Here is a 27,714-nt window from a genome sequence, read left to right on the forward strand (position 1 = left end):
CCGAGCCTTTAGTCGCCCTCGGCAATCACTGAGCAGGCCAGGCCACCGGGAAATGTCCCAGTGCTACCGACAGCCAGTCCACACCTGGGATTGGCTCAATAACCGTAGCATCAGCCTGTTTGCTCTCTTTCGCTGTTCTCTTTCAGAGCATTTAGAGGGTTTAGAACATTGCTAAGAACATTGAAAGAGTGTGGGAAGTTTCAATTATTTTTACAAGCAAATAAAACCACTAAAATTTAGTAGTATTTCTTTGATCAAAGCATTTAATCATCACAACAGCCAATGTAACGTCCGGTGTGTTGGGTGTCAATGTGTGGTATTACTGGAGTTATGCTTAACAAGCATGAAAAATGGCATTTCAGTATGTTTTCAGCCAATTTCAACTGTTTTTCAGCAAGTTCTTCTACCATAAGCATTCACACTGCATTTTCACAGGAAATACTATTCCTCTAGTTGTCTTTACCTTACACTTTTCAGTCTATCTTTTCCCTCATTAGGCTGATAACGTAATATAACTTCGCATAATCCAGCCGAATTGGTAATCCTAACATTTCAAACAGGACCTGAGCTCAAAACAGTAAAAAGAAACTCCTCTTACAGCTAATGGTGCAACTATAAATACTGATGTAAACTGAAGCTCGTTAACATGTTGCGTTTGTGTGTGAGGTTATTGTTGGCAATAGCCTTTGTTTTAATCTTATCCCACCATGGGGGGGAATTGAAGTCACTTTGTACACCACTTAATAGAGGTGTGTAAAGCTTTCATCCTGCGTCGGCTGCTTTTGTTTTGACAAACAAAAAAATAATGAAACGGGTGGATTAAGAGCCTCAATTACCCCTCTGAAAGGGAAGCCGACAGTGTGTGTGTGTGATATAATTCTCCCTGGTCTGTATCAGGGAGGAGAAGTGGTTGCCACGGTAACAGTGGTTGGGACTTGGGAGAAAGTGGGAAGAATGACCGAGGGTGGTGGTGGGGAAAGGAAGGAGAGAAATATGGAAGCTGATGGAACGGGCGCCACATTCAGTCCAACAGTTTTCCTGCTTGTAAAGAAAACACTGATGTCGGTGACGTGAAATATTAAACACCGACTTCTGCTGCCGAGGTCAACATTGACTCTGTCCCAAAATCCAATGCGAGACATGCCGACAGTTCCCACATGAGACTAAAAAATCCTAAATAAAACCAGAAAGTCATAAAAACTGAATACTCAAACTTAAATATTGTGTCTTTAAAAAAAAAACCATTTAAACAACATGATAATAATCGTGTCCAGCACCAAGGAGATTTCTTCTTTATTTTTCACGTTTACTAAAAATGTTTTCATCTACCAATTTCTGCAAAAACCTCTGTTAAACTTCAATTTGAAGAAAGACACTTAAGATATCATAATATAACTTTAAGATCTGACTAACTTTTTACAGGTAGTGACTCAGAACTGCGAGAGAATGGACATTTCCAGTTGCAGGGGTTAATTAGAAATATTAGTAAACTTAAAAACATAAGAAAACAGCAGTTTTCTGAGCTCCAAGTGCTCCCAGGTGAAAACTGTTGAATAAGTGTTGGAGCACATGTCAATGATTCAATAACCACCCAATCAATCCTGGCTAAATCCTGAATACTGGTTCCGCTTTAAGTTTCTTTGGTCTTATAATAACAGTGGTGTTTCCATTTGAACTGTAAATTTTTTTATTTTTTGGGGGGGGAAAAACAAGTGATCATGCCATTTCTAAGGAACCATCCCAATGAGATGTGGCACCAATAGTTAACCTCATTTGCAAACAACAAATACAAATAAAAAAGTAACATAATGCCAGTAAAAGAGTATGAGCTAAAATAAAAAGAAACAAAGTTTGAACGCATTAGCAGTATAAAGGCCTAGAAATGAATGTACAATGAACATTTTCAAAAATTAATGCTCCAATTAGGACCTCTTAATGAACGTCTTGTAGCAGCTTAATGAGCAGCATATTTGATTTTTATGTTTCAAAACATTATATTATAATTTACTGTCCTAAGAACAGAAAACGACAGTATAACACAAACCATACTGCTGTTACTACAATCCGGTACAATTTTAAAACATAAAAACTACTAAAATGATAAAAACTGAGGAGATATTTTCTATTGCACAGACAGAAGCAGCTAAATATCCAGATGGGGATATGTATCGCATTGTGCTCTTTGTCCTACATTGATCCAAACTGAAATCTGGTTTATATTATTTTTACCTGCATGTCATGACATATCCTCACAAAAAAGCTGCAGAAGCATAAAAAAAATTAGCTGTAGCCTCAAATCGCAAATAACCTGCATTAAAAAGGTCAGTTATACATAAACAATAAGACCTAAGGCATCACAGTGAAGAGTGATCATAACATGACAAAACCTTGAATGTCATTGGCCATTTTCTACAGCAGAGTGGGCCTCCCTTGTGAGAAGCATTGAATTTAGCATCTTAAAATGCAGCCAAACTCAGGCCTGAATCCATCTGAGAGCGGGTCAACTAATCACCTGCACCACAAATGGGCCACTGATGAGAGAACTAGTAAAAAACTGTAAGGCTGCTCACCAGTCTGTAAAGCTCTGTGACGCTGACTTCATCGGGGTCCACCATGCTGAACTCGCGCCTGGGAACCAGGTCCAAGCCAAGTTGCCTGAAACACAAAAGTTGAATACAACTTAGCTAAAGAAACACCAAGACTACAAGAACTGCTGACTCATCGCCTATCATTTAATAAGACTCCGCATCAGGGGTCTGCAACCTGCGGCTCTGGAGCCACATGCGGATCTTCGGTCCCTCCACAGCGGCTCTTTCAAGCTTTGACCAAAACTAACATCAAACTGAATTTTATAGGATGTTTTACCCACAACAAAAAAATGACCAGTTTTAGCAGTTTTCCTGTCATTTCCTTCACAAATATGTGGATACTAGTACTAATACACAGAGTAAATTATACTCACTTTAACTTTATGCTTTACTTCTTCAAAGTAGGACTCATTTACTCCACAATTTAAAAAATGCATAAGCCTGCACAGTTCATTGTTTTAGTTTTTAAAAAATTTGGCAAAATATAGATAAATATATATATTTTTCTTTACAAGAATCCAGTTTTCAGGACTTGCGACCTGGATATGGGCCCCAGTGACCTCCTGCAACCCGAAAAGGAAGAAACGGGTAAAGACGATGAATGGATGGATGGATGGGTGGATGAAAGTCATTCTTTTCTTTTGTATCAAAATATAAAAATATCAATAAATGTTAACAATCATTGGATGTTTAAAGTTTTATACCATATTTTCCAAGCTATAAGTACTCCTGAGTATAGGTCGCACTCTTTCACTGTTCACTTTTTGGTTCATGTCAGTATGAATGAACATTTAATGAGTCGGTCAAAAACTGCGTCAGGAATAGGGAAAAAAAAACGTATACAAGTCACATTGGACTATAAGTCGCAGGACTGGCCAAACTATGAAAATAAAGTTTCACTTAGGCAGGAAAATATGGTAATTTCACACCTACTGGCCAGAAAAGCCCCCTCCAACAATCTTAAAGTGGCCCATGAGCCACCAGTTGATAATGACAGTTGCAGCAGGTTTTGCGGCTCTGGACGTGTTTAATTTAGTGAACCAAGGGGCAGAAATGGCTCTTTTGATCGTAAAGGTTGCAGACCCCCGCTCCGCATCAACATAAGAATGCACGACTTTGTGCTGATTTCTATAAAGTGTTTTCTTCCCACCCCTCTTTAGTCCCCTTTATGTAGGACCAAATGATACACAGAAAAGCGCGTGACAAAAGGAAAAAAATGCAGGGATAGCAGCCCACAGTTAGCCTCTGTAAAGCACCCCCTCACTAAGCAGTGATGTGGGACTTTTTTGAGGAACCAAAAAGAAAAAGATCGACATGCAAGGCCACACAAAACAAGACTGCCATGATATCCCCCCTCCCGCTTCAACCCAACAGCACTGTTAAAAAAAGATAGGAAGGAGAAAACAGCAGGAGGGATGGAGCAAGTCTTGTCTGTATGAGAGGAAAAGAGGTCTGATTGAGTGTGCAGTGTGGAGTGTGGGGTAGGTGACAGCAAAAGATGGAGGAGTGAGGAAGTTCGAGAGTTGCAGAAATCTTCGGGAAGAAATTTAAGGTGAGAAACTTTTATTTTCAAGGGACTTTGTTTGCGTGGAACACAATAAACCACCGATGTTAAATGAAGCGAGGAGTTCTCAGACCCCACCGGACAGACAGCAGGTAAATTTACGGAGGTTCATTAAGTCTAAATATGCCTTTTTGTTTTTGTTTCCAAATTACAGCAAGTGCTCAGAGGGATTCTTCCACCTTCCGAGAAGTCGTCTTAAAAAACTTCCAGACTCTCAAATCTCTCCTGGTTACACCGGGGAGCAAACGTTAGGGTAATTTATGGCCTTCGTTTATTCTGCAGGAAAACACTGAAAAGGATTTTCCATTAAGCTCTTGTTAAAACACATTTCTATGATTCAAGAAAATTCAAAACCCAACTAGTGATAAGTACACTGTAAAACTGGATTTAGCCTTATTGTTATTTCAATATATATTTAATGATCCGCACATTGGTTTGACAAGAGATTAGATAATATTATTCAAGGATAAAACTAGGAGTAAAACGAGATACTTTTGCCACAAAATGGGTCAAGGTGCAATCCTGGGTCCACAATAGGGATGTGTGATATGGCATAAAATTCATATCACGATATGTATTGTGATGGGTGGCGGTAACGATATATATCACAATATGTTTTTGGTATAAAACTTGCAATAGGAATGAAAAAAAGTATAGGGTGTCCTTTTGCCATCATTTATTTTGAAAACTGCTATACCACAAAACAATCTCAATTAAGAAAATTCCACTACTAGATCCTGAGAGTTTTTAAATAATAAACAAATCAAGTATTGGGCTTCTTTCTTGTTGTGCAAAACAATGCAAAAGATATCAAATGTAGTTTTAGCCATATATTTTAAACAAAAGAATATGTTGTTAACTCTCAACAGTTTTCAGTATTGCAGCATTTTACACTGAAAACACTTCACCCTCCAACCCTCTAGTGGGCGTCTCCTTCCGCTTTAAGGAGAGCTGACACAAAATGGTGACCGGTTTCCTCTGTGGCTTTGACCAGAGGGTCTCGCAGTAAAATCACACAACACAGTGTTCTTTTCACAAATAATAGGTTTAACTTTTTTTTTTTTAAGCTCAAATTCACTCTCTAAAGCTGACCAACAAACTTCAACAAAAAAAAAAAAACAACAACTTGCGACGGAACACAGCGTTTTGCGCATGTGTCCCAATATGAGTACGGCAAGCCGGTCATAGCTAGCTTGTAGCCTCGCTACTTGGCTCTCGAAGAAAGGAATTTAACACCACTTACGCACGGTTTTCAACTAAAAAAAAAGTAACAATTAAATCTGACCACTCTGATTTTACATCAGACACAGCATTACTGCGGTTAGCTGGTAGAAGACAGATCTCAATCATAGGCTAAATGTCTATCGTTTCTAACGTGTACTGTATATATAGCGCATTCCAAGTCCACAAAAACAAGATAGGATGATTCTTTAAGAAGCATTTAAAAAAAAAGAAGCATTTACCGCAAACTCAATTGATATGCATCTCCCCTGTTTGATTTCTTATAAGCGTTTTCAGAACTTGAAAGGGAGACAAATTTAATTTCACAAAATAAAAACCTGATCATGGGCCAATAATAATAATAATGCACTAATCCAACACCCAAATGTATTAAACTTAGCATTTAGAGCATACAGTAGTTCTTAGTTGCTAAGTCTTGTAGCATTTTCTCTTTCTGTCACACCTAAAACAAATCAGACACTGATGGATATTTGCACAAATTAATCACGACAAAGAAATAACACAGAGTCAGGTTTGCAATTTGCCTTTGACTCTTGTAATAAATAAATGTAAAAAAAAAAAAAAAAGCAGGCGGAGGTGCAAATTGGAAATGACACTTTCAGAGTGTTCATTTCCAAAGCAATACTGCTACTTCGTGTTTAGGGCCTCAGCTCATGCTTCATTACAAAACTACTTAAATCAAGAAGAATTTGAGCTATTTGTTAACTAAATTAGATTTCTAATTCCACTATTCTATCTTGCCTAGTTTTTCTCCATTCTGCACGCACCTGAAAAGTTTTTTTTTTCCTCCTAATAGCTAAGGCAGTAAACTGAGTGTTTAAAGATCAAGATCCAATTTAAGATTACCCGTTATTTTTCATGCATTCTAGATGAAGAAAATAAAATGTCGTGCAAAAAGCCAAGGTCTAAAAGTTTAAACATCTTGCAAGAAGTGGTGATACAAATCTAAAACCTTTATGAACAACGTGTCTTTTGAAAAACTGCCCCAACAACCAGCAGCGATTGACCGTTTGAAGCATCAAAGTCTTTCAGGCCTATAAATGATGAGAATGTGTAAAAAAAAAAAGCCTCGTCAAGTTAACAAAAGTCAAGGAAAAGCTGTGAACAGAAGCAGCAAAGGTCACGTTGAGGTTTGCAAAACAAAGACAACAAGATCTGCTCAAAGGATTGCCGTAAAAAGCATATCTCCGAGATTTATCTGAAAACTGCAGGAATATGACCTTCATGAGAAAGTCATGGAGAAAATGAAACTGTGGAAAAAACAAGAAAATCCAGCTGTTGAAATGAAGCCCCTCATAAACGAGTCTTACATTTTATATTTCCAGGTCTTAAATGTCACAGAGGCAAAAAAAAAAGTTAATTAACAAGAGGACCGCATCTGGCACATTATACGCCCGTAGACAAACTATTATACAGCAACATTGTTATATGTTACAGTGTTTCCCCTACCATTATACAAGCAGGGTGCCCCGCCCAGTCAACAGAAATGAGCATCCTGCCTACCATACTTATAACCCCACCCACCCCCGTCGACAATTGCCTGCAATGTTGTAGCACTAAGCTAGCGGTGCGCAATACAGAAGCGCTAGCTAAAGAGATAGGTAGCGTTGCCACACGCTGAGCCGTCTCCCAGACCCCCTCGATCAGTACAAACAGTGCGCAACACAGACGTGTCCCCATCTCCATCCACCACCCATCCCACCCCAGTCAACAAAAATCACGGAAGATACGACCATCCTGCCAAGGCAATTGATATAGGGGAAACACTGTGTTATTATTAAACAATGACCTATAGCAATAGTTTGAGCAAGCAAAGTATAATATTTGGCCTTAATTTATGACCTTGACCTTGAAGTTACTGATGATGCATATGTGCAGCAAGTTTTGCAAGAGAAACTTTATGGACAGACGAATACTAGACCATAATACGTCTTGCCTTCAATGGGCGTATAAAAAACTAAAACCCCTAAGAGACAGCTTTGGACATTGTCCTTTTTGTTACTCACTCGTTGCCCCAGTCCAGTCTGGCCGTGATGTGCTGCTTGACGTCCCTCATGCGATCATGGGTGAGGTGTCCGACCAACACCTGCCGCCTCAAGTCCAAGATCTCATTCATCACGTGCCAAAGCCGATGGAACAAATCCCCCTCGTTCTTCTGCAGGAAATAAAAGACACAAGAAAACTAGCGTTGCTCAAACACGGCCACCTTAAAAACACAACGGAAAGCAGGTTTTGGAACAGAGCACAAATCAGAGAAGTGCAACACTGAGAAGGGCAACCAGAGAGGGAAGAAAAAGCAAATGAAAGGTCCTAGAATTGATTGGAGCAAATTAGATTCAATGTCCTGCTGCTTTTTGCCACAAATATGGGTTGTTTGATCTGCAAGCATTCATCAGTTCAATTTAATCAGCACCCAGATGGCTTAATAGGCTACAAACACAATCAATTCAACAAATGAAAGGGTAGGAAAATGCTTTTTTACTGTTTCTCAGTGACCAAATAAACTCCCTGCATGAAGCACATAAAGGGCTTAAAGCAGTGGTGATATTTAAAGTGATGCATTTGAGCCGTTGCGCTTCCTACCACATAGAGCTGTTTCCACATGGCGCCCCAGTCTCGTAGCGTTGACGTCATCTCAGTGATGACGGAGTCTTCGACAGGGATCACAGTCTCAAATTGCCTATAAAATTACGTTGATGCACACGAATTACACTTTGTTCAAACCTAAACCACATATTTGAGAAATAAAATAGGAAACTATAGAGATGGTGCTCACCCTTTGTTTTTCACAACAGCATTCTTCAAGTGGATGTGGTTGGATGGGAAGATCCCCTTCAAACAAAAGATGAAGAGGTAAATGCACCTAATCAGTATCGAGTACACTAGTGCATAAAAATTTAAAAGGCAAGGGATTTTTTTAGGCTACAATTATCCATGTCTGTGTCTGGCACTAAATCTTTCAAGTTGTTTTAAACATAAATAGTTTGCTCCAACTATTAACTAAGGCAGGTGTCCTCAACTGCTGGGTCAACGACCAGTACCGTTACATGCATCTATTGATACAAGATCTTAAATGAATAAAGGCTTCTCTTCAAATGTATCTAGATACTTTTTAATAGATTTGTTTGCCAGTTAGGCAGCGCAGTGGCACAATTGGCATAGCTGCCGCCTCTCAGCGAGAAGATCGCTGGGTCAAATCCCGGCCGGGGACCTTTCTGAGGGAGTTTGCATGTTCTCTCCGTGCATGCGTGGAATTTCTCTGGATACTCCAGTTTCCTGCCACAGACCAAAAACGTGCACGTTAGGCTGATTGGTAACTCTAAATTGTCCCTAGGTGTGAGTGAGAGAGTGACTGGTTTTCTCATTTGTCTCTAAGTGACCTTGTGATGGACTGGAGACCTGTCCATGGTGCACTCCGCCTCTCGTACATTGATGGTTGGATATGGGCACCAGTGACCCTCGTAACCCGAAATGGGAGAAGGGGGTAAAGATAATGGATGGCTGAATGAATGGTTGCTCGTTACTTCATTTTAAAAACAGTGACTTCTGTTAGTGCCTCCTTCCTTTAGTTAATACAGTCGCAGCTATCTTTGTAAAAGAGAACTGGTTCTCAAACATTTCACCTGGTAAAACAAAGATCAAATAACTAAATAAATAATAAATACATATTCACATACTATCAAACCTCTGCTTTACTATCTACTTGGAGCTTTACTATCTACTTGGAGCTTTCTCCTACTTAGTTGCAAGGCTGCTTACAGGTACCTGACTGTTGTTTGACGGGTGTTTAGAGGTTACTGCTAACCTCTTCTAATGATGACTGTTATACAACCTATAAACATAACAAGGTGACTAACTAACAAGGTACCAGTAACTAAGACAAGAAAGATGCTGACATTAAATTATTTCCCCTCTGTTTAGACAACAGTTCATCTTCTCATGAAACTATTACTCTTATTAGGCTCGGATCAATTAGAACGTCCAAACTCATGCAAGCCAGTGTCTATAAACAAAAACACTTTTTCCTGGAATGCTTACCTTGACATTTGGATTCTTTAGAATGAATCCTCTGTACCAACCTGCAAAGATAAAACACTGTTAAAAAGTTCAACATTAGGATCTTAGATGGGCAAAGAGAACTGAAGACGGTGCTGACTAGAAGGTGAAACATTATCAGGTGCGTCACTAAAAACTGCCAACACCTTATTGATGAATGATATGCTTCCAGTGGCAAATAAAAAAAGGTATTTTTTGAAAATCCTTTTGTTGCAGTCAGTAGCAGAACAGCAAAACATACACAAAGGTTTTCTTAACAACCTGTGTGACCATGTGTGAATTCATACCACAGAGGAAGAAAACCCACAGAGAAACCTTGCTATCATGTCTCATCCCAGCAGATGTGCCAAAAAGTAAGCATAAAGGTCTTAATACGGCAGCTTGTCTTTTCACACCATTACACTCTCAAAAATGGACTCAAACTAACGTAGTGAGTGCACAATGCTTGTGCAAATCCCATCACTAATGGAAACAATCTAATAAATGTATATTTATTTGTGCAAGTTGGAGCTGATGTGCTTTCCCAATGGGACTATTTCATTCATCCCACTGTTGCACTAAATCCCTCCAGATAAGAGCATTAGTTTAATAGCACAAATGTAAATGTATTAGATTATTCTAATCACTGTTTGCTTTGACCAGAGCATTAGTGACTTAGACAGTATTTGCCCTTCCATCCGTTTCAGGGAGTACATAGTCAGGATATTGCTGAGTCATTAGTCCTGAACAGCTCAATTTTTCCACTGATGGATCATCGTTTAAAGAACGATAGGTAGAATGTCATGGAACTGTCCCTCGTGGATTTACCATCAACTGCTTCCCTTATTATAGCTCCCATACAGCTTTTAAAGTTTAATTTATAGCTTTTATAAATGAATCATGAATAAACAATCAAAGCCTAATAAACTATACTTTTTCTAGACTTTGCAATCAAGCAATGGCATTGGCTTTTAAAAGAAAATATGATCCTTGTAGAAAAAGGCACTTAAGAGTAGATTTTCTGATAGTTTTGGACACCTAACAAGAACCTCAAACTTAAGCTGGGAACCCAAAATTATTTATTTTACTTTTTGGCGTAACAATGGTTAAATCACCACACACTTTTCCTCTGGCTGTAAACCAGACTGAAAATAGTTTTAGTACAGTTTACCAAAAAGTGATTCTGTGAAACTACAGTCTCTTTAGTAATTTTTGTGTATTTTTTTTAAGATACTTATTTGGCAGCATCATCTGCATACATTTGGCGCAGAAGATCATTACAACTTTCATATAGATAATTGAGAAACAAATTAAAAGAGCAGTGGTACCAAAATAAAACCTTGCGGTATGCCAATTTTATTTTCAAAATTTTTCAACTTTTTTTTTTTTTTAAAGTCATTTTGTGCAAGAATACTAGGGTTGTAACATGCACTTTCTGTATAGGTGTTTCAGTGTGGCATGCACACGTAATGAATGAATGCAGTGTTATTTTAAACCTGTACACCTGCAGAATAATTATGTGCAAAATTCTATGGTCCATCATTTAACTTTGAAAAGGTAGCACAAAAGAAGACACCACAATGAAAAACAATGAAAATCACAGACTGACCAAAACTTAAAGACCCCCTATTCTTAAAGTCAACTGTTTGGGAACATTAAGATTTCTAAGTTCACTACAGTAACGGCAAAGAAAGAAAGGCGGATTGAATGACAGGTTTTTGTCAGCAACAGAAACTCTTACGAAGCCAACATATTAAGTGGCATTTAGGACCTATGTCTTATTGTAGGGTTTTGTCTGAGCACGTTATAGATTTTATACTGTAGTCATGTATTCACGACCCACAGGAATGTTCTTACACAAAAGTAAAAGGGAGAGCCGCCAAAGAGCAAAGTAAAAAAAATCAATAGCTTAGGCTATACGATTTTACACAGCAGCCACAAGCTGGTGAAGACGCATTCACTCTGCGAGCCGCAGTGTTTTGAAGTGTCAATAGCATCAACATGACGCAGAGCCATTAGCCCATCTCCTCTGCTGTCAGCAGCCCGTCTCTCAGCCTCTTCGCTGTTGGCAGGATTCTGATTTAGTTCCTCCCTTTTGGGCCAAGCATTCAGCTGGCTGTGCCATTGTCTACTTCCTCTGGGTCCTTTACACACAATATCACATCTCTCTGACTGGCAAGTTGCATGACTGACTCGCTGTCTGGCTGATTGTTGTGTGTGTGTGTGTGTGTTTGTGTGCGTTTCTATCTGCTTAAAGGAAGTGAGACAAGAGCTCCGGAAGGCAGAGGTGACAAAGTACTTGGGCAAGGTTGACTGTGGTGAGGCAGTGCATTAGAGCTTGGAAATCATTTCACATTGTTCTGGGGGAAAATATCTACAACAGAAATTACAACAAAAAAATAAGACTATGAAAGAGAGACAGGAAAGAGTTTAAAAAGAACTGAAGAAAGGAGAATAACAGACTTGGTGTTGGCAGGAAGCTGGGGAGAGCCTCTCCTGCAGGAAAAAGTGGAAAGAAAGAAAATCATTTCTAAAGGTTTTCATCACACAAGAGGCAGCTTAATTTGTGCAGTCGTGGCTTTATGAAGTCTTTAACACTTTAACTGCCCCCACTGACTTAGATTTGAATGTAGAACACCACAGGAGACTGTTCAAGGGTTAATAATTACTGACTTAGCAATCCTTAAAGGAACACCTCGAACGCTGCCAGAATTTTAGACTGTCATTATCTTCTGAGAAACAGACAATCAAGGCAGACTTCAACATTTAATGCTAAAGTCTTGGGCAAAGATCTCACCTTAGTGTATGTGTTGTAGCTGACTCTCGACTACTACCACACCAACTTTTAGCTCAATATCTGCAAAACTGACTGAGCTATACCAATTTATGTGTTATTTAAGAACCCTTGGCTGTGGCAGTCATCTTGAGTAGGGTTGGCTCCAAGAGTTATAGATGTACGGTACATTCAGTGATTACTTTCTGAAAATCTGATTATTCATTTAGTGATTTGTAAGGTGTTTCTGGACGCAAATGAGGGACAAACACACCAACATGGTAAAAATCACTACTGTACTGCCCGTCTTAGCCTTCGTGAATCCTTCGATTTGCATTCAGTATGTTCTATTAGAAAATCAGAAGTGTTCTGCACGTTTTAACCACTTTACCCAAACTGGAGTGATTCATTTCCCGACAGGAAGTATATTCTTTTTCCATTTCCTTTCAGAAAAAAATAAACATGCACACAGACAGTGTGTGTGGCGTACCTTCACATTTCTCCAGGATCTGCACCGTGTCTCCAATTTCCAGCGGGAGGCCATGTTGGATGGTCCCTCGGAAACTGGCCAGCACTGCAAAAGAAAAAGGTACATGTACACATTTTATTTAGTTTTTATTGTTGAGTTCAGCTATGTGAGGAAAAGGGGTTGTAGGACAAGGTCAAGAACAGGAGAGTGATACAAAATGAAACACAAAATGAGAACAAAAACAAACAAAAGAAGTGGTAAATCAATAGGGTAAATGTGAGATAAAATCCAAGTATATTTCTATAAATGTGTTTTGTTTAGCAGAGGAAGCAGCTGGAGAGCCTGAACCGGAATAAGGCTGCAAGTCCAGATGGTGTCAGTCCCAGAGTTCTGAAGGTCTGTGCAGAGCAGCTCTGTGGGGTTCTGCAGCACCTCTTCAACCTTAGCCTGACCCAAGAGAAGGTTTCAGTGTTGCGGAAAATATCCTGTCTTGTCCCAGTACCAAAGAAAACTCATCCATAAGTCCTCAATGACTATAGACCTGTTGCCCTGAAATCCCACATCATGATGGTCTTATAGAGACTTCTGCTGGCCCACCTGACTAAACAAACAAGCACATATCAGGACCCACTGCAGTTTGCTTATCAGCGTGGACTTGGAGTTGAAGATGCCATCATACACCTGCTTCAGCAAACTCACTGTCATCTAGAAAAGGCAGACAGCTCTGTGAGAGTCATGTTCTTTGATTTATCCAGTGCATTTAACACAATCCAGCCTGATTTGCTTTGTCAGAAACTCCAGAAGACTAAGGTGGAAGCCTCAGCAACCACCTGGATCAAAGACTACCTGACAAACAGACCACAGTTTGTGAGACTGAAGGGTTGTGTGTCTGACCAGGTGGCCAGTAGCTCAGGAGCACCACAGGGGACTGTACTCGCACCATTCCTTTTCACTCTGTACACCTCAGATTTCCAGTACAAAACAGAGTCCTGTCATCTGCAGAAATATTCAGATGACTCTGCAGTGGTCGGGTGTATCAGAGATGGACAAGAAGCTGAGTACAGGGAACTGGTGGACCGCTTTGTGGCATGGTGTGGAAACAATCATCTCATCCTGAATGTGAACCAAACAAAGGGGATGATTGAAGATTTCAGGAGTAACGGGAACAGGTCCAACCTTATTTCCATTATGGGAGAAGAAGTGGAGGTGGTGGAGAAGTATAAATACCTTGGGGTTCATCTGGACAACAGACTGGACTGGAAATGCAACAGTGAAGTGTCTACAAGAAGGGACAGAGCAGACTGTACTTCTTGAGGAAGCTGAAGTCCTTCAACGTTTGCAGCAAGATGCTACATATCTTCTATAAGTCTGTTGTAGAGAGTGCTATCTCTTCTGCCATCATCTGCTGGGGGAGCAGCACCAGAGCAAGTGACTTAAAAAAGATCAACAAGCTCATATATAAGGCTGGCTCAGTTCTGGGGACTCCTCTAGAACCTTTGGAGATTATTGTACAAAGAAGGATTCATCATAAAATGAAAAACATTATAGACAACCCTCAGCACCCTTTTCATCAGACTGTCATAACAACAGACAACAGAGTGTCTTCAATCAGAGGCTTCTTCAGATCCGCTGTAAGACAGACCGCTACAAGAGATCCTTCCTGCCCACAGCCATCAGCATCTATAACAACTCTTTAATGAAACCAGAATGATGAGTTACAACATTTAATTTCCCTCTGGGATTAATAAAGTATTTTTGAATTTAGAATTGAATTTAAATTTTGAACTGAGTTGAAGTCTTACTGGACAACCCTTTATGCTGGATGACAGAATTAAAAAGACATTAAATATATGAATCTGAAACTAATTAGATGGCAGTGAGGAGTCAAATATTCAAAGAATAAAAGTACTGCGTATGGCACATTATACGCCTGTCAAATTATTAAACAGCTAGCTATAGCAATTGGCCCAACAACCAAAGACCTTGTGTAATATTTGACCTTGGAGCTGGAGAAATGAAAAGTGTCTAGTGTCCGTCTAGTGATGATGCATATGTGTATGAAGTTTCATTAGAGACAACAAAAAGTATAAGTACGGACTGAGACTATACAATAATAAGTCTGCCTTTGGACGGGTGTCTAAAAATCAAATAAGTACTAAATGAATTTAAAGTGTTTTTGCCGAAAACACCCATCCCTAAATTACAACAGGTAACATATTATTTATTTGTAACCGAAAGCCATTTTGACATGACCAAACTATTCCTTTACGGTGGTTTATAAGGACAGTTTTAGTGCTCCGACCGCACAGCCTATTGGAGAGTGACACAGCTATTCATCCTAAACCACTTGGGGGTCATAAATCACTTTGTGAGAAGTTAATAAAAGGAGAAACCGAAGGCAGTAAGTGCTTTAATTCAACTCTAACGAAACCACTAAAACCTAATAATAAAAACTTTTCCACTAACCCCACACAACCTCTTACAAAGACCATATTTATACACTTAGAGCTCAAGGTCCAACCACAGTATGCTCTATGGGCAAGTGTTTATCTGCTTTTAGCAATGACAATATGTTAAAGGGGACACATGAACAATAACCAGAAAATATAGCTGTTTGACAAATGTTTTCTTTTTCACAGAAGTTGAAGCCAACAAATTCAAGAAGCAGGAACAAAGAGATAATCTGGAGCCTCACCACCACCAGGAAAGCTCGTCACCTGACAGCTCTTCGGCCATGCTCACTGAGCCAACATATGTATTAAAAGACAGCTATGTTCAAGCAAATCCATCAATGCATAAACTGTATAAATGTCTACAAAACGCTACTACTGGAACTACGAAGGCAGCGAATTCACACAAGCAGCCCATTCAAACAGCTAATGTATGCTAGTACACATGGCTACACAGAGAAAGCCATTCACACATGGACACACACATTCAACACAAGCAGGGATCTGAGGCGGAAACGGATAACAGGAGAGGCTCGTTAGACAGAAAGCATCCTAGTTTGTCATCATCCATTTTATCTGTGCGCATCGTTGAAACAACCAAAAGAAAATTCCTCTCACCGCTGAGAGATTGTATTTAATCCAAGATGAGTCAAAGCAAACAACCAAAAATGTGTACCTGAAAATCTTTAATACAAAAACACAGTGGTTATGGTCTTTTTCATCTTGTACATCAGGTCTACATTATGTAATTTCAATGTGTCTGTCTGTTAGCAAAATATCTCATGAACCACTGGACAGATTATAATGAAACTTTCAAGAAGTACCGGTCATCACTGGATGTTCATAAACAACTGATAAGGCTTTAAAACCAACCCAGTTCAAGATGGCCACCACAATTGCTCAAATTTAGTCAAATTTACAGATGTTGAGGTAAAAATTGGTGTGGTACTAGGTGAGTATCATCTCCAACACATATTCTAAGTGCTAGTCAGTGCAAGACATATTTGCCAAGGAATATGGCACGTGTTGCTTTTCCATTGTTAAGTGCGGCTCTACTCGGCTCTCCTCTTCTCGGTTCTTCTTAGATGTAGGTGATTTGCCACTACAGTGGAGGCTGACCTGTTTTCCCGCTCTGTGGGCGGGATCATCAATGCAAAGTGGGCGGGATCATAATGGGTCTTTTTGTCTTATCCCGGCACTGCTTATAAGTCCAGGTGTAGCTGTGCTATGCCATCATCTCCGATATCTCTCGATAAATGCACTCATTTCTTGTTGCGTCGTCCGTCAACACGATGAAGAAGTGGAGGTTCAGATGTAGTTTGCAGTTTTGATGAGCGGGTCATCCAATCACATAGCTCTGCTGAACAATAAATGGCTACTGTCTGCCTACATCAAAATCGGCCCCTCAGAGCAGCCCGTTTGGAACGCCAAACAAGGTGGCCCCATAAACCGAGCTGAGGGTGGTGGATACCAACAGCGGGGAGGCTCTTAACTGGTGCCGTGTTGAGTGGAGCCGCGAAGAGTTGATACAGCAGCAAAGCACCATAACTGTTGGAGTCAACCTTGTTTGTCTGTTAGCAATGTATCTCATGAACCACTGGATGGATTTATTGAAACTCAGGAAGTAATCCATGGATGTACATCTAAAACTAATAAACTTCTGAAGTAAATTCAACTCAAGATTGCCGTCACAGGTAATCAATATTAGTAAACACGTAAATGGCTATAACTCAATCATTTTGATAAGTATTGAGCTTAACCTTGAGGTGATAGTAGCAGAGAGTGATTCTCATACAAACTTTAAGTGTGAGATCGTACAATAATGTGTGAGACCGTGCATGATGTTGTTTCCTTGACCACAAAAGAAAACAAGTTTGCTAAAATGTTTCCTGCTGTGCTAAGTTTCTGAAAAAAAAAAGGAGTTTTTTGGCCCATCACATAAGTTGTTTGTTGATTATTGTTGAATAGAAGAAACAAATTTATATGTCTGTAAAGTATTTAAAATGAAGATATTTTTCTCCTTTGTCAAAACTGCCAACTACTCATAACTGACTGTAGAAATACCAGCAGTGGACCATCAAAGATGTCTATGCTGGCCTAAACACATCAGAATCACTAACATAAATTTTAGTATTAAAAAAAAAATCATTATTATTATTATTATTATTATTATTATGAAATGTCTGTTCTTTTAATTTTACAGGATTTCTCCTGGTTGTACATCTTCCAGTACCGTATGTTTATATAGAGCTTTTGTCCATACTTAGACCATGATGTGTTGCTAGGGTCAAATAAATCTTCCCCAAGGCCTTCAGAACCAACTGTGCAGGCACCTGTTGCTCAAAACAAATGGCAAAGAAACTTTGCTTTGACCAATCAGGTATTAAGTTGGCAATGCCAGGGCCTTCTAGCAGGCATTAGACAACATCAGCATTTTCACGCCATTTGATTGGACGGTCAGAGAAGGTACTGGTCGGCGATAGCACAAGCTAAATGCCGAGTGGACATCTTCAGCCTTAAAGCAAATTAAACCTTGTGCCAGAAAAACTACAGAGCAGACTGGACTTTCAATGATGGCTTTCATGGTGACAGAAAAGGACTTATTGTCAAAATGGAAATGCCACGATGACCTGTATGACTGAGGAATTGACCTCTTCTCAAGGAAAGAAAGGAGGATGGCGTTTGTGTACAGATATTCAAAACTTTGGTGAGTAAAATACATTTTATTGTTTTTTTCTTTGATGGATTATGTAGCCATTTGACGTCACAATACCAGTATTGAGGTGGATAAAAAAAGAAGACGGAAGTAAAAGAAACTGCCACTCTGTTCTGTTCTGTCGTTGCATCTGAAGCTGAAGCGTCAGCAGCTCCTTGTTATCCTCCGATCCCCAGAAAGACCTTGTTTAAAAAGGGATTTGTCACATGTGAACGTCCGACTTTGCAATTCGTTCAAAGACCAGAGTGTGGAGAGGCACGATGCTCGCCTACTTTGTGTAATTTATTCAAAGCTCAGTCAGTCACACATTTGCACAGAGACCAAACACATTTACGCTCCTCAAGTGTGCCCAATGCATGAATTACTCAAGTTACTCCCCCAGCTGCACTGAGATCAATTATTCAGCTCAAGTATGTTTTTTTTCCTGCGGAGAAATGAAATCTTAGAGCCAGCTGCTGTCTGTCCATTTATCCCCAACTGCCTGTCATCAGTCTGACTGCCTGTCAACTAACCGGGTTGACGGACCACAAAATTATGGACTGACGAGATTGGAAAGGGACTCGCTCTCTAGGAGAATGATTTGTTGTTCTTTTGTTCCATTTGCTCGAACTAGAAAAGGAGAACAAGGAGTACCAATGGGAGAAGGAACAGTGAATGAAACAAGCAAGCAGACGTGCCAATAATTAGGGCGCACGTTTACCACCAATTCAAGATACTTTCCAATGCAACGTGACACAGGTCGGATGGGCAATGATGGCAACAGACCAGACAATGGTCCATAAAGTAAACGTGGATGAACCAAACCACAAAATGTGTTTGCTGTAGGGTTTTATCATCTGAAAACAACAAGAAGGGAAGGTCACAAGGGACAAACAAGGGAATGGTTCCAGAAATAGAAACGGTGATAAAATCTCTGTTGCAGCAGGTCTTCACGCCACTTACAGGGCAGCACTTATCTCTGTCAAAACACCTGAGATGGTGACTCCGAAAACCTTTTCAGCTTGATAGGTACACAAACTGAAATACGTTGCACTCCTTTTTTAAATAACCACGATCAGCTATGAGTTTTTACATAAATACCTCAAACATTTCTTAGCAGTTGAGTTATAAACTTTCCCACTATGTCACATTAGCATCACATTACTTGCAAGGAAGAGTACCCCAGTTTATGGGTTTAGTATTCTTATTTTCTTTATTCCATTGCTTTGGTAACAGAAAGTCAGATTGAGTACACTTAACAATAGGGCTGCACAATATTAGGATATTTAGTAAAGAAATCTACTATTACCAGAAGGCAAAGTCTAGACATTAAATACATAAAAGTGCACTGATTGGAAATTATTCCTTCATTAACTGCCTGGGATTGAAACAGGTGACACTGCAAAGTCAGAGGTTGCATTTCAACCACTTTAAAATTTCCTAATCCGTTAGGATTATGCATGAGTGTCTGTTGGATAGTTGGCATGTGCATTCAGCTGAGCAAGTCAATATATCCCCGCATAAACCCTACTAGTTGGGATTAGGACACGTGTTTGAGGCCGAGTCAAGGCCTGTGAAACCGCTTTACATTTGTTTGTTTTTCTGTTGCCTCGTCAAAGCTGCTTAAAAGAACAAACATCAACCAAAACTCCAAGGGACATGAGGACTGGCACTTTCCTTAATAAAAGGATTGGCTTTTTGTAACACAGAAGAAAAGACAGCTTCATGAAAGCTGATTGTGATCAAAGCAGGAAGTTCTGGTGCCCAGATATTACCCACATTTTGTAATAAATCACGGAGCAAAATTCATTTGAGGCACCCTTTAATGTGCTTTTTAACCTAATTAGCCTGACCCTTTATTCTCTTTGACTGATCAAACAATGATTCACAAGCAAAATCCACTCCCACATGTTAATTACACGGCATTTATGTCATTAATATGCTAATTTGACAATAGAAACTGGTGTCACTCCATTTGCCTGCACTGATGCCAAATGTTAAGAGCATGAATATTAAAATTAGTGTATGGGAATATGTGAGTTAATAATTGTCACATACAAGGCTGTATTATGACACAAATGAGGTTAATGGGTTAATTGTGAACAGGAGGAAGGGGATAGCATAAAAACAAGGACAATAATGTTTTCTTTTGTTGGGTTCCTTACAAACAATAACTGAATATTTCAAACTGGATATTAAGCAGAGCAATAAAGACTCTTTGCTTCTTCATGCTGCTCGTTCTTTAGTCTGCACTGCTCAAAACAACTGCCTTTGCCAAACCAAAGCTGCATTTAATTCCAGCAATGTGACTAAAACATTCCTACTCAGACCAAAACTAGCTCAGTTATGTTCTGTTTGAGCCAAGTCCACGCAAACTACGCTCCTACACAGAGGCTGCAGGCATCTCTCTTTCTATGGAGACAAGAGAAAGAAGCTAATGTTTTACTTTATTTTAAAAGTCCAGGATGTTAAAGAGTTGATGCATTTTGCATATGAAGCACAAAGTCGTGACAGACAGAGCTGAACCTGCAGAGGTCGGCAGGAGGTGGTCTTGAACAGCATCTAACTTGGCAGGTGCTCACACCCAAACAGACAAAAACAAGCAGATACACAGAAGCAGAGGTCTGATAGGCAGCACAGATAAAACCCAGGGCAGCAGAATCACCCAGGAGGAACGGCTTTTCATTTGGCCGTCTCTATTGCCGGCCGCCGGTTTCCTCTCGCTGCCATTGTGTGCTGGGAGACAGCAACCCGACCACCGTCACAAAACGGCTCGCTAGCAACAATAAACCTTCACTCAGACCACACAGCGGGAGCAGGTCGGCTTTCAGGAATGAGCTGTGCGAGGAATGCCATTAGTCTGGTTGACAAACAGTGCAGCTCAGGGATATCTCACCTCTGTTTCATTTTGATGATATCCATAAACATTTATAAGTCATGCACCAATTTCTGAAAAAAACTAAAAGTGTAGTGTTCCTTGAAGGAATGCATATCACCCACTGCCTTTCATGCCAGAGGTTTGAACCTACACAATCTTAAAGAAACTGAATTCTAGCCATTTTGGTCAAACCCTGTAAATAACATAATGTGCTTGGAGTGTTTGTTGAGGAGGGTGACTCCCAGTTACTACCACACTAAGGTTTAGCTCAGTATCTGTGAAATTGAATTACAGTAGTCCATCGCTACTTAATGATTCGACTTTTGCAGACTCGCCCTTTTGCGGTTTTTCAACGCAAGTTTGTACACAACATAGGATTATCAACTTTAAAATTACTCACATGATTGGGATGGTACGAGATAAAAAAGTTAACATTAAAAAATAAATAATTCGGACAGGTGCTACCATTTTGTTGTTTTCTTTCAATGCACTGTACAGGCTTACACTGTAACGCAAGTCAAAAGAACTACACAGCCCAGAAGCCAACAGTGCTTCTGGCTGCTGCTTTCTGGCCAAATGGAGGGAAAGTTTTGCAAAGCAAATCTACGCTATCTATTAAGCTCACAGATACTGGCAGGAAAGTCGCAAATAATCCTGAAGTTTCCCGAAGCTCCATTATCCATGTGCACATCAACATGGACGGGGCGGTGGGCTTCGTCGCTGCAGGGTAGGTCTGCCGAACCAGAGCTGAGCCTGACCGGAACCAAGTTGCTTGTCTGCAGAGCTGGTGAGTATCCATATAAATTTTTGCAGTACTGTACAGTACATATATGTATGTTATTAAAATTACATAGGTTTAAGAGTTTAGAATAGGGATGCACGATATAGGATTTTTGGCCGATATCTGATACTGATATTTTATATACCGGTACTTTCCTTTGTCAGAACATAGCCCTCTTATTTAGGCTTATTTGCTACAAAAATTGTGTAACAGCTGTAAGAGCTGGTGACATATATTCAGTAACAGCCATATGACATGCATAGTATGTTAACTTATATTAAATGAAATGTGTTCAAAATTATTTATTAGCATTAGCCACCTGCGATGCTGTCTCACTTGTAGAGGCTTGTTCTGGGCTCCTAGCTGCAGTGTGGGATCCTCTGCACTCTTATGCATGAAGGGCAGCCTTTTTAAGTTCAACGCTTTTGTCTATCCATTGTGCCGCAAGACTAATCATGCTAACATGACTAACATGACGTCCAAATGTCTGTGGTAAAACTCACCCAAGTGCAATCAGCAATTAGCTTCTCAATGACGCCAGAAATGACGGCTAGTAACTCTGGTAAGGTTACGTCGGAAAAATATCTCCAACTTGGTACGATGTAGCGAGGCTCAACATAGTCCAAAAATCTTCGGAATCCGACATCCTCAACGAAAATAAACTTCCACACCACCGACACTTTGAATTTTCCTCTCCGCTGTGAGATCAGGCAGGCGCATGTGACGTCATCACGTTGTGCTGCCGCTGCAAGCATCCTCGTCACAGGGTTGTCATACAAAAACAGCGCCTTTTATATTGGTGAGTTATTTTCATGGAATGGCCGATGTCCGATATTGAACTTTAACGCTAATATCAGCTGATACCGATACCATGTTGATAATATCATGCATCCCTAGTTTAAAACATAGTTAAGAACATTGCAATAATGTGGGAAGGGTTTATAAAGCTTTAGTTTAAATATATATAAATATAGGTGTTCCTGCTTCATGGCTTTTCACCTATTGCGGTGGTGTCTGGAACATAACCCTGGCGATAATCGAGGGACTAGTGAATAACCATGTTTGTGTTGGATAAAGTCAATGAGCTTGAATTGGGTTGATTCCAAGTTCAATGAGTGGTAGATGGATATCCAATCATTACTTTGTTTCACTACAGTCTATTCAGTGCTTCATGGGATATTTTGCTAACGCAAATCAGTGAAAATGATGGCAACAATAATGGTTGCAGCCACGAAGGCTAACTTATTTATTATCATGATTAGCTGTTAGGATATTGCCAGCTTTTGTGCAGGTTATCAAATGTGGAAAAATCAAAGCATTTGTCCTGCTGGCCTGAACAGAATTGTTTTATTATTAATTTAAAAGTCGTAGATGATACAGATTAAGCCAGAATATAGGTCAGTGGACTAAAACCTCATCTCATTTTCTGGCAATAATCTAAGAGTGTTTTTGTGTGTAGGTTGGTGTGGCTCCACAGATAAGTGCATGCATTTAATAGTTCACTGATGCCAAAACCTGAGATGAGATAATTACTGTAATCCTCTTGGGAGGACTTACATCACTTGAATAAATGTGTAATTAAATGTGTATTCTGTTTGATTTGTCGATGGATTATGATACATTGTGTTGTGATAATTGCACGATGAGTAAATAATCGAACAGAGGTCGTTTCCTTTTTCTAAAAATAAAATCAAGGAACAAGCCAGTATTGTGCCAGCTACTCCTCTGCCAATTCATCTACATGTATCTTACAATACAAAATATCCATCCATCCATCCATCCATCTATTTTCTTCCGCTTATATGGGGTCGGGTCGCGGGGGTAGCAGCCTAAGTAGGGAGGCCCAGACTTCCCTCTCCCCAGCCACTTGGGCCAGCTCTTCCGGGGGAATCCCGAGGCGTTCCCAGGCCAGCCGAGAAACATAGTCCCTCCAGCGTGTCCTGGGTCTTCTTCTGGGCCTCCTTCCGGTGGGACATGTCCGGAACACCTCACCAGGGAGGCGTCCAGGAGGCATCCTAAACAGATGCCCAAGCCACCTCAACTGGCTCCTCTCGACAAGGAGAAGCAGCGGCTCTACTCTGAGTCCCTCCCGGATGATCGAGCTTCTCACCCTGTCTTTAAGGGAGAGCCCAGACACCCTGCGGAGAAAACTCATTTCGGCCGCTTGTATCCGAGATCTCATTCTTTCGGTCACAACCCAAAGCTTGTGACCATAGATGAGGGTAGGAACGTAGATCGATCGGTAAATTGAGAGCTTCGCTTTTTGACTCAGCTCTCTCTTCACCATGACAGACCTGTACAGTGCCCGCTTCACTGCAGACGCTGCACCTATCCGCCTATCGACCTCACGCTCCATTTTTCCCTCATTCGTGAACAAGACCCCAAGATACTTGAACTCCTCCACTTGGGGTAAGACCTCCTCCCTGACCCAGAGAGGGCACTCTACCCTTTTCCGCTTCAAGACCATGGCCTCGGATTTGGAGGAACTGATCTTCATCCCGGCCGCGTCGCATTCGGCTGCGAACCGCTCCAGCGAAAGCTGTAGATCACTATCTGATGAAGCCAATAAGACCACATCATCTGCAAAAAGCAGAGACGCAATCCTAAGGCCACTAAAACGGATCCCCTCAACGCCTAGAAATTCTGTCCATAAAAGTTATGAACAGAATCAGTGACAAAGGGCAACCTTGGCGGAGTCCAACTCTCACCGGGAACAAGCACGACTTACTGCCGGCGATGCGGACCAGGCTCTGACACCGGTCATACAGGGACCTAACAGCCCATATAAATGGGCCCGGTACCCCATACTCCCAGAGTATTCCCCACAGGGTTCCTTGAGAGACGCGGTCGAACGCCTTCTCCAAGTCCACAAAGCACATGTAGACTGGTTGGGCAAACTCCCACGCACCCTCCAGGACCCTGCTGAGAGTGCAGAGCTGGTCCAGTGCTCCACGGCCAGGACGAAAACCGCACTGCTCCTCCTGAATCCGAGGTTCGACTATCCGACGGACCCTCCTCTCCAGAACCCCCAAATAGACCTTACCAGGGAGTCTTAAGAGCGTGATTCCCCTGTAGTTGGAACACACTCTACGGTCCCCCTTTTTGAATAGGGGGACCACCACCCCGGTCTGCCAATCCAGGGGAACTTCCCCCGATGTCCACGCAATATTACAGAGTTGCGTAAGCCAACACAACCCTACAACATCCAGAGCCTTAAGGAACTTTGGGCAAATCTCATCCACCCCTGAGGCCCTGCCACCGAGGAGCTTTTTAACCACCTCGGTGACCTCAGCACCAGAGATTGGAGGGCCCAACCCAGAGTCCCCAGGCTCCGCTTCCTCAGTGGAAGACATGCCGGTGGGATTGAGGTGGTCTTCAAAATATTCCGCCCACCGACCCACAACATCCCGAGTTGAGGTCAGCAGCACACCACTCCCACTATAAACAGTGTTGGTGGCGTACCGCTTTCCCCCACTTAGACGGCGGATGGTGGACCAGAATCGCCTCGAAGCCGTGCGGAAGTCATTCTCCATGGCCTCTCCGAACTCCTCCCATGCCCGAGTTTTTGCCTCAGCGACCACCCGAGCCGCATGTCGCTTGGACTGCCGGTACCCATCAGCTGCTTCCGGGGTCCCACAGGCCAAAAAGGCCCGATAGGACTCCTTCTTCAGCCTGACAGCATCCCTCACCGACAGTGTCCACCATCGGGTTCGAGGGTTGCCGCCGCGACAGGCACCGACAACCTTGTGGCCGCAGCTCTGGTAAGCCGCCTCGACAATAGAGGCACGAAACATGGTCCACTCAGACTCAATGTCCCCCACCTCCCTCGGAACATGTTCGAAGTTCTCCCGGAAGTGGGAGTTAAAACTCCATCTCACAGGAGACTCTGCCAGACGTTCCCAGCAAACCCTCACAATAAGTTTGGGTCTGCCAGGTCTGACCGGCATCCTCCCCCACCATCGGAGCCAACTCACCACCAGGTAGTGATCAGTGGACAGCTCCGCCCCTCTCTTCACCCAAGTGTCCAAGATATGTGGCCGCAGATCAGATGAGACAATGACAAAGTCGATCATCGAACTGCGGCCTAGGGTGTCCTGGTGCCAAGAGCACATATGGACACCCTTATGCTTGAACAAGGTGTTCATTATTGACAATCCATGACGAGCACAGAAGTCCAACAACAGAACACCACTCGGGTTCAGCTCAGGGGGGCCGTTCCTCCCAACCACACCCCTCCAGGTCTCACTGTCATTGCCCACATGAGCATTGAAGTCCCCCAGCAGAACAAGGGAGTCCCCAGGAGGTGCACTTTCCAGTACCCCCTCCAAGGACTCCAAATAGGGTGGATAATCTGAACTGCCGTTTGGTGCATAAGCACAAACGACAGTCAGAACCCGTCCCCCCACACGTAGGCAGAGGGAGGCCAACCGCTCATTCACCGGGGTGAACCCCAACACACAGGCACCAAGTTGGGGGGCAATAAGTATGCCCACTCCTGCTCGGCGCCTCTCACCAGGGGCAACTCAAGAGTGGAAGAGTGTCTAGCCCCTCTCAAGGAAACTGGTTCCAGAGCCAGAGCCAATACAAAATATATATACTGTATATTTACAACCAGCCTTAGCTTGCCTAACAAAAAAAATTGTCACTCATAATTCTTTTTAAGAAACCATTTAAAGACAAAAAGTTAGCATTAGCCAACTAGCTAGCATCAAACTGTCAGGCTACGAGTGTTACTTTACAAAGAGAAGATGCTGTAATTATGAATTAGTTACATTAAGCTAGTGGTTTTTTTTTTTTTTGTGTTGCGTTTTTACAAGTTGTGTAAACCTGTTGACAAAAATTCAAAAACATAAATTTTCATATACAACCTACTACCTCTATGGTGTTTTAGGTACTGACTTTTATTAGATAATGACTCAACACACTCAACTGTGTTCTCTCACACTTTTGGTGTATCTGCAATCTTAATCAAAATAAATATAAAGAAATGTAAATAATACAATAATAATAAATAGAGTATCCTGTGATGTCATTTTAGCGGCAGCAATTAGTTGTTTTGTTGTTTTTAAATAAGACCAGTTAAACCATGAAGTCCATTTAGCTTTAACATATTTTTTACATCACAATGTGGTGGTACATAATATATTGGTATTTGGCTGTTTTATGTGTCGAGCTCCAAAAGGTCAAGGTTTGAGTACAATGCTGAACACTTCTTGCTCAATTTATTTCCACGGTAAACATTTTATTACACTAGGTATTCTTTAGTAACACATATTCATCTAATGTTTTGTGCCCTTTAGCTAAAAAAAAAAAAAAGAGTTGATGGACATGTTTGGCTTAACAAATTTATGTTAGTCAAACGAACCTGTTATACATTAAGGGTGGATTTAAAAAAAACTAACTGGCACACGCAAAATGCTAAAGCTGAGGTTTCAAAACAGCACAAATTAGGTCACTATATCTACAAATATCTTATTCAATCTATAAAAACAAGCTACCTGCTTTTTATGAGCGAAACAGTTAGACAGAAATTGGAATGAGCAGCAACCATCAACCACATGTTAAAATAGTCTGAAAAGTCACGCGCATTTAAAAAAATCCAGTCAGGTGGTCATTCTCAGAAGAATTAGCAAATAGCAATACAAGGAAGGCGTCTCACTTTTGCATTTACATCTCACAACAATCAATATTTTAATGCAATTGATGATAATAAAGTGGAGTTTATTTCTCATTTGAATCAAAACTGATGTGCACAGCTCTGGGTGGAGACCGCATCAAATTCAAGAGTCAACTAAATCTGTTGGCTTCCTTTGATAGATAAACCTTTAATAATTGTCCATTTATAATATACTGAAGGTGACAGTGTAGTGCTGTAATTGGACAAAACTGACAATTTTCAATTGGATAACTGGATAAATTAATCTCTCAAATCGGAATACAACTTTGCACCACAGACATAAATACATTCAGCCCAGAGAACAATTGTGGCTGAAAAAACAATGCTAAGCTGTGTATGTAAACACGAATACACCATACCAAAGAGAGTGCATCAAACGAAGAGACTTTTCAACCTTCTCTAAACAAATAAAAAGCAAAAGCCACATTTACAGGTACATATGAGGCCAAAATTGTCATTTTGAGATAACAGTGAAAGCAAATCTACCAAAAAATATTAATAAATACAACGAAAAGACTAAATGTTCTCTTTAATATTTTCATCTTTGAGCTGAATAAATAAA

The 27,714-nt window shown here is 40.9% G+C and overlaps 1 protein-coding gene across 1 annotated transcript in view; it reads right to left on the bottom strand.

Moving 5' to 3' along the window:
• The window catches only part of dock4b (dedicator of cytokinesis 4b), a 173,047-nt gene that overhangs the window by 115,771 nt on the left and 29,562 nt on the right, over nt 1–27,714 (bottom strand). The window contains exons 2-7 of the mRNA XM_037696152.1: nt 12,693–12,776; nt 9,433–9,473; nt 8,171–8,226; nt 7,978–8,074; nt 7,401–7,549; nt 2,571–2,655 (exon numbers count right to left, since the gene is read on the bottom strand). Coding sequence (XP_037552080.1) covers nt 2,571–2,655; nt 7,401–7,549; nt 7,978–8,074; nt 8,171–8,226; nt 9,433–9,473; nt 12,693–12,776 — 512 coding nt within the window. The remainder of the gene's footprint in view (nt 1–2,570; nt 2,656–7,400; nt 7,550–7,977; nt 8,075–8,170; nt 8,227–9,432; nt 9,474–12,692; nt 12,777–27,714) is intronic.

The sequence above is a fragment of the Nematolebias whitei genome, chromosome 22 (assembly GCF_014905685.2).
Source record: "Nematolebias whitei isolate Nwh7 chromosome 22, NemWhi1, whole genome shotgun sequence".
NCBI lineage: Eukaryota > Metazoa > Chordata > Actinopteri > Cyprinodontiformes > Rivulidae > Nematolebias > Nematolebias whitei.